The sequence below is a fragment of the Loxodonta africana genome, chromosome 19 (assembly GCF_030014295.1).
Source record: "Loxodonta africana isolate mLoxAfr1 chromosome 19, mLoxAfr1.hap2, whole genome shotgun sequence".
Taxonomy (NCBI): domain Eukaryota; kingdom Metazoa; phylum Chordata; class Mammalia; order Proboscidea; family Elephantidae; genus Loxodonta; species Loxodonta africana.
The window spans coordinates 27,063,084-27,076,384 of NC_087360.1; the positions used below are offsets into that span (position 1 = coordinate 27,063,084).

A 13,301-nucleotide genomic window follows, 5' to 3' on the forward strand; every position below is an offset into this window, starting at 1 on the left:
TTGTCCCTGACAGGTCTATCAGTGATTCTCACCAAGGACTTTTTATAATTCTAGAAAACGTAAGAGACAATCATCCTATTTTAGGCTTTGTTACTTAGTTCCTTTTCTTTATGCGCAGCGGCAGGAGGAAGCAGGCTTGTCAACCGAAAGGTGGCTCCTTGGATTGTGGCATCAGTCATAATCTTCCAGGTGTGGGTACGAGGAGGTTCAGCAGCACTGGCTCCTAAAGGCAAAGCCATTAGTTCCAGGTGTGCCGTCCCTTTAATATTTTGGCTGTGCCATCCCCTGAGGCACTCCTTGGTCTGTAAATGCTGAAACTGGGCAGGATCCCAGCCCGTATTGTTGTCTCCTTAGGTGGTTCATCACACTAGCCAGAGCAGTTTCCAAGCCCTACTCTAGCCTTTTGCAGCAAAATTCCCTCTAATTACTGCTTTTTATGCATGCTGACACTTCCAAAGATGAAACCCAAGCCCTAAGCTTTTTCTGGCATAAATTGTCTGCCTGCTTTCAGATGTGGCTCATGTCCTTGACCAGATTAGTCAGAGAACAGGGTCTTAATCCCTCTGGGCTCCATGGGGTGGGGATGCAGCGTGTGGGGACAGCTTAGCAGTTCCAGGAAAGGCACCTGTCTTTCCTGTGGTATCTGTAAGTCTATACTCCTCTCAGGCTGAACTGTAGGGCTTTTTTCCATTCCTGCAGAGAGAACGAAACAGCTCTCTTGCATCGACATCCAAGAGGCCACTGTAAGACCTCGTACCAGCATGCGGAAACTCAGAACAGAGAAAGGCCACAAGGAGGTAGCACCCTCGGTAGATCAGCAAGGTGTAGGTGGTCTTTCCCGGTAAAGGAGCAAGCCCCACACATGAGTTTGTTTTCAATCTGTGCTCTGTGATGACAACTTTCCAAAACGATTTATTTCTCCCAAATTCCCCTTCCTCCTCTGTTTTAGTTTTCTGTATATGAAAATTTGGCCGAATACGATTTCTGCATCATCAGTCTCCCCCAGGCCCTCTGCAGAGGGATATGCAAAATAGATACTGCAGAAAAAAGCAGCAGCCAGTGTCAGCACGCTGGGTGGCCATTTAGGTGTGTGACTCAATTGCTCCTTTGCACCTGTGAAAGGAGAAGTGTCTTCAGAAGTTCAGTGCTGTAAGAATATCAGCAGCCCATCCTGCAGCTCCGTTGCTTTTTAAAGCCCCTCCGAAAGGAAGCTCCCCTCCCTTCTCCTCCTGATCAGCTGTATACAACACAGATCTGTCACCTGCAGGTGTGGCCTGGGAATTGAGGGCTCCCACTGGTTGTGTTGTGTGCCTGGAGATAAGGAAAAAGCCCCTGGACAGTGGCTTCCGCTGTGGAAGGCTGTGGCTTAGTTGTGTCTGGGCCTCGCTTATGAAAAGAATTTCTGGGCAGCTCTGAAGTTAGACATCTAAGTTATTGTTTTATTTTTACTTCCTACTAGATTTAACATTGGAGGGGCTTATATGTTAATTTCTGTAATTCTTTGAGGCCTGTGGTTTTTTAGCCACCTTTACCTCCAATTATCTCTCTATTGAGACTAGACTCTTAAATTTGAGAAAGAGAATACTTTTATATTTTGAGTACTCCTACCTGTTATGCTCCCATGTCTGTGCCATCCGAAACCATGTGCCCCTTATTGTATGGCAGAAATCCCCATGGTCTTACCTGCTCATTCTTCGAGCTCCAAAAAGAAACTCTTAAGTTAATGAGGTTTCACTGAGAAGATGGCTTTGTGTGTCATTAAAAAATTTTTTTCTTTATTTTAAGTAGATTCTGTTGGAAACAATGCTAAATAGTTACATAACAGAGCTGTGTAAAGTCAGGTGGAGGCTCCCTGGATTTTCAGTGGCCTTTTTAAATTTCTTTCAGTAACTATTCAGTGAACACTTACCATATACCAAGCCCTAGGCTAGGTTGAAGGGGGACAGGGAGTGGCACCGTGAAGCAGGCCAACGCAGACCTTCTCTTTGTGGATACAGCCCTGGCTCACACCGTGAGGCCAGTCAAGGCAGAATCCCCATCTGAGGGCTCAGTCATCAGATGCAGCTTCTCGTCTGCTCTTTCTCGAAGCTCCCATAGAAAAGTGCCATTGTCCCTTTTCAACTTCGCAAAGAAAAAGGAAAGTAGAATTGTGTCTTTCTTTTTACTGTTTTGTCAGTGAGTCCTTTATTCCAACTAGATCTACAGAGGATTTAAGGCAACTCAGAGTCTCGTTTTCCATTGATTACTAAAACAAAATCCGTGGACATTTCTCACCTTGGGACCGTCCCAGTGCCATCCTGCTGTAACTGCAAGCTTAAGCTGGAAAAATACAGTTGGGCTGGAGAGAAGCCTTGTCGGCTTCATTTCCAGAGACTTTTGAAATGAGCCCTCCCATCCATCGCACCAGTAACCTCATGTCACCACCACGCAGTAAGGAATTGAAAGAACATGCTGATGGGTTCTGTTTGAGTCCCTTCCATAGAGGCAACAGAAGGGACAAAGTGGAATGGGTTTTCTTCATTCAGATTTCTCGTTTTGGGATTGTATGGTTTTCTGTATCATCTGAAACTTCTGGAAGGTTGTGACTCGACGGCAACAGGTTCTTAGCCACTGTCAGAGCTCTGTCCTCCCCTGTCAGGTGGTGGAAGCAGGATTTCTTCATCCACAGAGCAAAGGCTCTGAGCTCAGATAGACCCGAGATGGTAGCCCAGCCACCATAAGCGTTGTGACCTTGGGAAGTTACTTAACATCCCTGAACCTCAGTTGCCTCATCTGTAAAATGGAGTTGAAAGCAGTTGTCTCATTCGTAGGATTAAAGATTATGGATTAAATGAGATAATGTCTATAAATTCCCTGGCTTTAATAGGGACACTTAAAATGATAGCACCTTAATAACTGTTAGAACAGTCTCTGGAGCCTCTGCCATGTGTCCAGGGTACTTGGCTCCCATGTGGCATCTTTTATTGACCATCTGTTGACCAGGGGAGACCCTGGTGACATAGTGGTTAAGTGCTACTGCTGCACACCAAAAAGGTCTGCAGTTCGAATTCACCAGGTGCTCCATGGAAACTCTATGGGGCAGTTCTACTCTGTCCTATGGAGTCTCTATGAGTCAGAATCAACTTGACGGCAATGGGTTTGGGTGGTGTTGACTAGGAGGAACTATTGCAGCACACCCAAAAAGAAACCTGTTGCCGTTGAGTTGATTCTGACTCATGGCAACCCATATGTTACCGAGTAAAACTATGCTCCATTGGATTTTCTTGGCTGTAATCTTTACAGAAGCAGGTTGCCAGGCCTTTCTTCTGCAGTACTGCTGGGTGGCTTCAAACCACCAACCTTTAGGTTATCAGTCCAATGCAAACTGCGCCACCTAGGGACCTGTTGAGATACACAGCAGATGCTCAATAAATAAATGTCCATTCGACGAACAAGCGAGCCTTTGTACGCTCTGTGTCCTGTTGCCTTAGTACAGCGCTTCACACGGTGAGCTCTGCACCGGAGGATGCCCTGAGGGACGCTGTGATAAAGCTGCTCAGATGGGTTTGGGAAACACTTTAGAGTCTGCCAGGTATACATTCTAGTCCTCTCAAGAGATGAACAGTGAACGTCAGTTTATTAGAAACTCAGAAAGTAGTGGAGAAAAGAAACCTACATGGCTTTTTTTTTTTTTTTATATTTTATTGTGTTTTTTTAGTGAAGGTTTACACAGCAATTTAGGTTCCCATTCAACAATTTCTACACACGTTGTTCAGTGACATTGGTTACATTCTTCACAATACATGAACATTTCTCATTTTGTCCATTCTGGTTGTTCTGTTGCTACCTAGCATTTTAAACTCACCATTTTCCAAACTCATTTGACTATATAGGGAGCCCTGGTGGCACAGTGGTTAAGCACTCAGCTACAAACTGAAAGGTCAGTGGTTCGAACCCACCAGCTGCTCTGCAGGAGAAAGATGTGGCAGTCTGCTTCCATAAAGATTACAGCATTGGAAACCCTACAGGGCAGTTCTACTCTGTCCTATAGGGTCGCTATGAGTCAGAATCGACTTATGGCAGTGGGTTTGGTTTGATTTTAATAGCCCCTCCATGTGGCTGTGATGAGGCTTTAATGCATTAACGTGTGTGAAGCACTTAGAACAGTGCCTGGCACAGAGTGAGTTCCACGAGGGGGCTGCTGTAATTACATTTGTTAAGTGCCTTTTCATGTCTGTGGACTCTTCCAGAGCGTTTACCCATTCCTCTACTGATGGACATTTAAGGTATTTCCAGTTAGACATTGTTGGGGACAGAACTGCAGTAAATCCTTATACAAATGTCCTTGTGCAGATACTTCTGTGAGAGAGATTCTTAGAAGTAGAATTGGTGAGTCAAGGGAGATGCGGAGTCAAAAATTGGGCAGACCTGTCAGAATTACCCTCCAAAATCTGACCAGCCATTATCTAACAGATGATTGTCCAGCAGAGATAACTATCTTCCCACACCCCATGTGTGCTGGATCCTTCTCTCCTCTTCCCTCTCTGCACTGTAACTGAAAATGGAATGGAACATAACTGAAAGTCATCCCTTTCTTTTCTGTCTTGCAGAGTCTGGCCACCAATAAGGGACCAAAATGACTGACTCAAAATATTTCACCACCACCAAGAAAGGTACTATTTGTTTCTTTGTGGGACCTTGGCCTACTCTTTCCCTGCCTGTTCCTTCTGCCTATCGCCTATGGGAGGTTTTGGGGTTGTGGGCGGGGGAGGGTGGTAAGAGGCATGGCATGAAAGCGGGCGGTGGGAATGCCCCAGAGCTTCTTCACCTTGTAGATGAGAAAAAAATTAGCTATTGGTGGTCTAAGAAATTGACCACTCTTATTAGAACTCAAGAAGGAAAGAGCATTAGCTCCAAGTATGGAAAAAAAGCCCCCCTCCCATTTTCCCCATGGCTTACAGTTGTTAAACGTGACGTGTGTGTTTTCTGGAGGGAAAGAAAGCACACATAATCCTGTCAGCAGCCCCACGGTGGTTGTGGAGGGGGTGTGTGTTTAGTCGTTATCCATGAGCATATGTTTGATGGATTGCGGTCAACATTTACATCCTGTTTTTCGTTTGCCATTATCACAAACATTTTCCCACAGTCCTAGCGACTTACATTTAGTCTGTTGGGTTACTAAACTGAAATTTGCTACGCTTGTGTTATGTTGTTAGGTATTTTGGGCTTTTCCACTTTTAGGGCAATGGAAGATATTGTAGTAGCTGACCAATGTGCTTTAACCCTGTAAGCATCTTTCTGACCAGCCCTTCCTTCCTCTCTCCTTCCTTCCAAGTGAGATTGACACGTGCCTGCTGACCAAGTCAAGAGTCTGTTGTTAGATCTGCTGAGCCAGGACCTGATGCCTGCCCTTCATCAGGCATTTCCTGTGTTTGTCCAGCAAGTTGTTATTGAGCACCTGCCACATGCAGTGGAGAAGACAGTCTCTGACCTAGGCGTTGGGCACTGTGATGAGGGAAATGCAGGGAGCTGTGAGAGGGCTGAGGGAGCTGGCCACATAAAGGTGGTGTGGGTAAGGAGAGGGGAGTGAGTGCTCTGCCCATGACATATTCAAGGAAAGGAAAGTCGTTGAGCAGGAGTGAATGAGGAGAGGAATGAAAGAGGAGGTTGCAGAGGTTTGCAGAAACTAGGTCAGGTATGGCCTGGTGAGCCAGGCCGGAGGGGTGAACTGAGTGCTGAGTGTTTTGGGGGTGTCAGTGGTAGGTTTTTGTGGGGTCTATTTTAGGGGCAAGGAGCCCTGGTGGCACAGTGGTTAAATCACTTGGCTGCTAACCAGAAGGTAGGTGGTTCGAATCCACCAGCTACTCCATGGGAGAAAGATGTGACAACCAGCTTCCATAAAGATTTACAGCCTTGGAAACCCTGTGGGGCAGTTTTACCCTGTCCTATAAGGTCACTATGAGTTGAAATCAACTCGATGGCAGTGGGTTTGGTTTTCGTTTGTTTTGAGGGGAAGGAGCCCTGGTGGCATAGCGGTTAAGCACTTGGCTAGTAACCAAAAGGTCAGTGGTTTGAACCCACCAGCCACTTCATGGGAGAATGAAGATATGGCAGTCTGCTTCCATGGAGATTATAGTTTAATCTTCCATGAAGATTAAACCCTGTGTGGCAGTTCTACTCTGTCCCTATAAGGTCATCATGAGTTGGAATCAATAGCAATGGATTTGGTTTTTTTTTTTTTTTTTTTTGGAGTGGAGGTGTCAGGTGAGAGATGTCCAAGTTCTTATCTTAAATCTGACATCTGTGATGGTTTTCAGTGAGGGAAGGTCCGAGACAGACTCTAATGATGGTTGGGGAAGTAAAACTGGAGAGAGGTAAGGAGACCAATTCCGCAGCTCAGATGGGAGATAATGGTGCCTGAACCAGGGGCAGCACTGGGGGTAGAGAGAATCGGATGTCCTGAGAGTGATTTGGAAGGTAGGATTGGTGACAGACTGGATTTGGGGACCATTAGAGGAAGGAGATATTTCAGAAGCAGGCAGACCCTAAGTTCACCCACCAGCTTCCTTGGAGCTAAGGTGACTCAGGCCTAGACTCTTCAGCTAATGGGTCTTTGTCTGACCAAATGCTTTGAGCAGAGTAGAGCAGACAGCCTTGCAGTGGAGTCCAGGGTCAAGATCGTCATGGTTTGTTGGATCCCAGAGCAGAGAGACATGGCCCCTCAGTGTCTTGGGAAAGAAGGGTGTGTGTCCCTTCAGCCCTGCAGGGCCATGAATTTGAGCTGCGAGGTCTGCAGACTCCTGCTGGCTTTGTTGAGCAATACCCACAGTGTGGCCTTGCCTCTGGTTGTGCTGAGTGATTGATCTCAGTTAACCTTGTTTGCTGTGTCTGTCTCAAGTTCTTTGCTGAACCCCACATTGTTCCACTCAGTCATGATAAAAACCTATGTGTTTTCCTTTTTTCATTGTAAATTCACCTAGCACTTCCCCCATGATAGTTACTGTACCACCCCCACCCTGAGTAACTCAAAAGGGAAGCCCAGGGCACTCATGCTGCAAAAGAGGGACCTGAGGCAGAGGACATGATGAATGAATCATAATAGTAGCCACCATCAGTGCCCACTGAGCGTCAGGCACTGAGGTGAGGGTTTCACATGTGAGGATCAAATGAGCTAATTCAACACCCAGTAAAGGCAGAGAGTACAGACAAGAAAACAGGTGCAGAGAAGCAAGGTGAGTTGTCCTGGGCAGGCAAGAGCACAGTGATTTAGAGCACTGGCTTTGGAGGTGGCTGAGCTGGTTTTGATCCTGGCCCTCCATCTCCTCACTGTACAGTATCATCAGCAAGTTATTGAATCTTGTAAAGCCCCATCTGCTCATCTGTATAATGGGGGGAGCACAGCGTTGTGAGGATGAAATCAGAAAAGCATGGGAAGAAGTTAGTGTGGTGCTGGCTTCAAGAAGGGCTCAGGATAATCTGCTGCGGTTGTTTTGAGGCTGGGAGGCCTGCCTGACTCCAGAATCTGCCCTCTTACCCCTTGTGGGGGGTCCTGACTACCTCTCCATGGTAGGCCCCTGAACAACCCTACTTCCGCATTAGCTTTTTGCAGGTCACCAAGTTCTCGAAACAATTTATTACGTGCTAGAGCCCTCGTGAGGCAGCTGAATTCCCATCTTCAGAGTCTGAGCAACCACTGTGGCTCAGGAAGTGAAACCCCGAGCAAGCGGTTTTAACTGGATGTTCTAGGAAAACAGGAAGAGCCTTTGTGTGGGAATCAACCAAATCCACCCTCACCCCTCAAACTTAAGTTCCCAGATTTTATCACACTCAGCCTCGGAGGCGTTCGGCAGCGAGTAGCTGAGAAGAACTTGCGTTTCCTCTCAGCATTTTTAGCAGTCCAGCTGAGCAGGACCTGCCTCCACACTTTTTGTCTCCTCCAAAACCTTTGTAGCTCTTATGGTTCCTCTCTCCCAGATCCAATGTGGCCACCGACGTGGTCTCCAAGCTTGCATCTTGACGATTCCTCTCTCAGCAGCATTCTGGTCCTACACTGCTCTGTCCCACCTGAGGCCAGGGGCGTAGAGCTGCCCTCAGCTGGCAGCACAGGGTGTTTTACTTGCCTCCCTCCAGTTCCTTCAGAAGTTGGGGAGGGGGATTATCTCCGGGCAGCGTGGGGATGGATCGCTCATGACTTGCCCCCTTTTCTTAGGGGAAATCTTCGAGCTGAAAGCAGAGCTCAACAGTGACAAGAAGGAGAAGAAGAAGGAGGCGGTGAAAAAAGTGATTGCATCAATGACCGTGGGCAAAGACGTCAGGTGTGCAGGAGTGGGCTGGGTGGCGGCCAGAGGCCCGCTGACAGGGATGGCTGATAACATGGGTTCAGTACACATCTCCTCTCCTTTAGAGTGCCTCCGGGGACCCACATCTCCCCTCGTATAGCTCTCTTTCCCAGCCTCCTTTCCAAACAGAGGTTTTGTTTACACAGGGCTCACAAGCTCAAATGCTGATGGGGCCAGGCAGTCATGGTAGCAGGAGAAGTGGACCAGGTTGCAAAGGCAATAGATGATAAAGAGACTGTGGCATGAACCCGTCAAACCCCACAGGATTGCTACCTGCTGGGAAAATGAACCCAGTGCGGCCAGGTCTTCTGGTTTTTAAAAAGAACTGGAACTCTGCATTTTAACATTTTTAATCTCTATTTTAAAATGCCAGCCATTACACACACAAACAAACACCGTGAGGTCCAGGTGAAACACACGCAGATTGGATTTGTTGAATTCCTTGCCAGTCTGCAACCTCTGGTTTGCATCTGTTTGCTGGAGCAGATCCTATGTAGAGTTGCTGCTACACCTTTGCCCAAGCTTTCCACTGCCTAGAACCCCATTTCCCCTTTGACGTTTACCCAGCTCGTTTCCCTGTCTTTTAAAACCCATTCACGGTCCACTTTCTTCTGTTGCCTTCCCTTGTCACCCCACCCACATGTACCTCTTACTGCTCTGGCCTTGCAGCCCTTGTCTCTGTCACCCGGCTTTAATTCTAGACTGTACTGTATGAGGAAGTACAGTGAAACCTGTGAGAGCCGGAACTCAGCAGGACTGCCCTTGTCTTTCCAGGTCTCACAAATTTTCCACCTTTAGCAGGGTACAGTCTTAGCACTTTTCTGTTGCTCCTGTTAGTGGAAAATATTTGAGTTTTCCTTCTCTGACAGGTTTCCGCCATACACAAGTTCTGGCTTTGGCAGGTTTTGCTGTATCTTCTCATGTATAGTACTTGTGTTTACCCACCCACCAGATCAGAAAGCCCTCAAAGGCAGGGACTGGATTTTATGACGACATACATTTGCAGTGTTAAAGAGTCTGCAGAACTTTCAGATATGTTTTCTCAGTTAATTCTTTATGATTCCCATATTGTAGGTAGTGATATTTTTACTACCAAAGAAACAAGCTAAAAAAGGAGTAAAACGATTACCCCAAAGGTCATGTGGTTAATGGCAAAACGAGGACTCAAGCCCAGCACTTCTGAAATCCAGGTCCAAGGTGCCTATCCCCTCCCCTCTGTGCCCTCATGGCATCCAGCCCTGTGCTCATGGTTTGGGTGCTGACATGGAGCAGTCCCCCATTTGGGTCCTGGAGCACAGTTACACTGATCCCACCCCATTCTCCATGGATTTCTGTATCCCATTGCCACCCTCAGCAAGAGACCCCCAGGTGAGCAGAGGAGGGAAAGCTGTGCAAAGATCTCTGCTGCAGACAGAGCACTGAAGGGCTCGGGCCTTTGCTGGAAAACTGGGCCTCTGTCCAAATCAGATTAGTCCTAGGACAAAGCCACACTCCTTTAACTAGAACACGGGTGTCACCTCCTCACAGAGGAAATATCTTTGTTCTTCCATCTCCAGTGAGCTTGTTTTGCTGATGTGACGGGCACAAAAGAGCAAGTCAGGCCCCTCAGCAGGTCTTCCTCCTTTCCTCTTCACTCCCCTTTCTTCTTGGTGCACCATCTTTCAAGGTGATGCATCAATTTCAGCTCCAGCTGCACTCTTGCCTGTTGGAACTTGGCCACAGTGGCCCTCTCCCTGCTCAGGAAATTCACCTTGACCTCTTAAGTCTATATGACTATGTCCATGCCCGTAAAAGCCCAAAAATTGAGAGGTGATGCTTCCAGAGATAGAAAGTAGATCTCTAACTATATTTCACATCTCAACAGGGCCTGTGACTCTGACACCATTGGGTACCATGTTGGGAAGGGTTCCAGTCAGTGTAACAGTCACGAGCGTGGGCTTTGGAGTCAGACCTGGCTCCTCAGGCAGGTTATTTGATGTTTGTGACCCTCAGAGTTCTCTTGTGTAACATGGCGCTAGTCCCCTGGCCTAATCAAGTATGTACAGTCCTTTGCACGAAACCTGGCCTATAGTGGGAGCTCCTCCACACATGCTGGTGCTGCCTCTGAGTGGGTACCAGAGCTGGCCCTTGTAATGAAAGCAGCACAGACCCATCCCTGCTTCTCTATGCACCCTCTGGAGCCAGCAGCCCAACATAAAAGGGGGCCACGTGAAGTACCAGGGAGGAGAAAAGAATAGTTTTCATTTGCTCAGCACCTCTCAGACATGAGCTTAAGTTGTCTCATTTAATTATCACAGGATCCTGTGAAGTGGGTTTTTGTGACACCCTTCTTACAAATGAGGAAAGGGAGACTTAGGACAAAGGAATTTTCCCAACATCATATAGATAGCAAGAGGTAGAGCTGGGGCTGGAGCTAGGTCTGACAGGCTCCAGAGCTCATATCTGAACTCTGTGAAAAGAGGAAAGGAATTTGTTTGTTTTTAGAGTCACCTCTTTGGAATTTCATTTCTATCAATAGGCGTTTGTGGTAACAACGTAGCTGTTGCCTTCCTTTTCACTAGGAATTTCTGTTTATCTTTCTCCCTCCCTCTTATCCACTGTTCCCCACTCCCACAAAATTAGCTGCCTGAAAAATCTCTCCATTTCTTCAGCCTGCCCCATGCTGACACCACTTTGACATTTCAGTGCCCTCTTCCCTGACGTGGTGAACTGTATGCAGACAGACAACCTGGAGCTGAAGAAGTTGGTGTACCTATACTTGATGAACTATGCCAAGAGTCAGCCTGACATGGCCATTATGGCCGTCAACACCTTTGTGAAGGTAAGGGAGGGTTTGGTAGAAGGAGGCACAGGGTGCTCACTGCTCTGCCTTCCCCTTATCTCCTGGGGGGTGAGGCAGCTGTGGCCCTTGGTGGAAGCACTCAGGCTCCCTTCCGGGCCCTTAGACCGCCTCCCCCTGCTCAGCCCAGGGCCTCTTCTCCAGCAGTGTGCCCCACTCTTTCCAGAAAATCAGGTACTTAACTCATTCCATGTGAGGTCGCACCAAGCCTGTTGAATCTCCTCACGCCTCTGGGTATGGACCCTTGCCCTGCATCCTTTGTGTCCCCCTTCTAGACTTTGCTCCTTTCTACGTTTTCTGTCCCCCAGACAGAGGAGGGAGGGTTGTGAGTCATTAGCTCTATGCACCTTTAGAACCCTAGCTCCATCAGCCCTGCTGATACACAGAGTTGGGAAAGCAAGGGCTTCTGTGGTCCAGTGGGAAAATTGCGGGTTGTGATGCTGGATGGATGTGGGTTTGAGTAATAGCTCTGCTTTGTGAATTTGGACAAGACCCCAACCTTCCTAGAGCCTCAGCTTCCTCATGAGTACAACAGGGCCAGTATTGTGTATCTACCATGAGGGTTAAAGGAGAGAATGGGCGAAGCCCCTGGCACAGTGTCTGATAAATGCAGGGGAACCATCACATGGCATTTACTGTTCATACTGTTCCTCCAGTTGGTGGGGGCTTCCACAGCAGCCATCTGATGTTGCTCAGTCCACCTGGGCTCAGAGCTCCTAATGTGAGCAGGCCAGGTGGAATCTGAAGCCACATGTGGCTCACCCTGCCCCTGACCAATGGTTGGTTCCCCAGGACTGTGAGGACCCCAACCCCCTGATCCGAGCCCTGGCTGTGCGGACCATGGGCTGCATCCGCGTTGACAAGATCACAGAGTACCTGTGCGAGCCCCTCCGGAAGTGCCTGAAAGACGAGGATCCCTACGTGCGCAAGACAGCGGCCGTGTGTGTGGCTAAGCTTCATGATATTAACGCCCAGTTGGTGGAGGACCAGGGCTTCCTGGACACCCTGAAAGACCTCATCTCTGACTCTAACCCCATGGTAAGCCCCTGCCACATCCATTGTGCCTCCTCTATCACCTCCTGGGTCGCTTTGGGAGACTTCGGCTTCACCCTCTGCCAGGCAATTCTCCAGTTCCTAGAAGTCAGAGCCCTGCTGGGTGGGTTCATTGTGCTTGTACCTTGAAGTGGAATGAGCTAGACCTGAATTTCCTTCTCTGTACCATCTCTAACTCACTGTGTGACTTTGGGCTAGCTGCTTGACCTTTCAGGGCCCTCTTTTCTTCCTCAGTAAGATGGGTCCCATTCTGCATGACTGGCAGGATTGCCGTGAGGCTTAGAGCTGTGAAGGTAAAGGGGCCGGCATGGCCTGGTCCTCAGTGGGTGTGCAGTCAAAACTTACGCCCTCCTCTTTCCCCTTCCAGTCACGGTCATTATCACTGTCTTCTCACCAAGACCATCATCCCTGAATGGAAGGCGCTTTCCCTTTGCTCATGTCTTGCAGGGTTATAAAGGATCAGCTTGAAGTAGTATAGCCTGGAAGATAAGGCCCCAGCATGTGGCTGGGTAGGCGTACCAGTATACTCACACACAGCGCTGGCAGCATTTTGGAAGGCAGTTTGGCAGAGCTTGTTAAAAATGAAATGCACAAGCCCTTCAACCTGGTCGTTCCCACTCTGTAACCTACAGACACGCGGATCCCACGTAGGCGCGAATGGCAGGGACAGGGATGGGCGTTGTAGCATTTCGTCATAGGGAAAAGTGGAAACAATGCAGAACACAAGTAAAAATTGCCACTCTAGTGAAACTGGATTGAGAGCCCAGAGCTTCACCTGGCAAGCCCCTCTGCCCTCCAGTGCCCATCCACTGCCAGCAGCTCTAAGGGGCTCACAGAAATTGTCTACTTCTGAGAAGCACACTTTGACAAACCCTGAAATGGGCTGTTGTAGCTGGATGAAGTCTACTGTGTTTGGTAGTTGGGAATGCTTTCTGTTGCTGGCACTTGGAGCTCGTTCTTGCTTGTTTTTGTTTTGCTTCTTTTTCTTAAATGGTAGGTGCGGTTATTTTAGCCCTAATTTACAGAGGAGTCGATAGCATGAGTGCCAAGAGTGGGTGGGTGTCGGGGATGCTCCAGACCCTGCGCATCGA

The 13,301-nt window shown here is 48.1% G+C and overlaps 1 protein-coding gene across 5 annotated transcripts in view; it reads left to right on the top strand.

The window, feature by feature from the left end:
- The window catches only part of AP1B1 (adaptor related protein complex 1 subunit beta 1), a 52,481-nt gene that overhangs the window by 13,381 nt on the left and 25,799 nt on the right, over window positions 1-13,301 (top strand). For all 5 annotated transcript variants that reach the window (XM_064272497.1, XM_064272496.1, XM_064272498.1 and 2 more), the window contains 4 exons: window positions 4,590-4,652; window positions 8,189-8,294; window positions 11,004-11,139; window positions 11,950-12,195. In XM_064272497.1, the coding sequence (XP_064128567.1) occupies window positions 4,616-4,652; window positions 8,189-8,294; window positions 11,004-11,139; window positions 11,950-12,195 (525 nt within the window). In that variant the 5' untranslated portion in view covers window positions 4,590-4,615. The remainder of the gene's footprint in view (window positions 1-4,589; window positions 4,653-8,188; window positions 8,295-11,003; window positions 11,140-11,949; window positions 12,196-13,301) is intronic.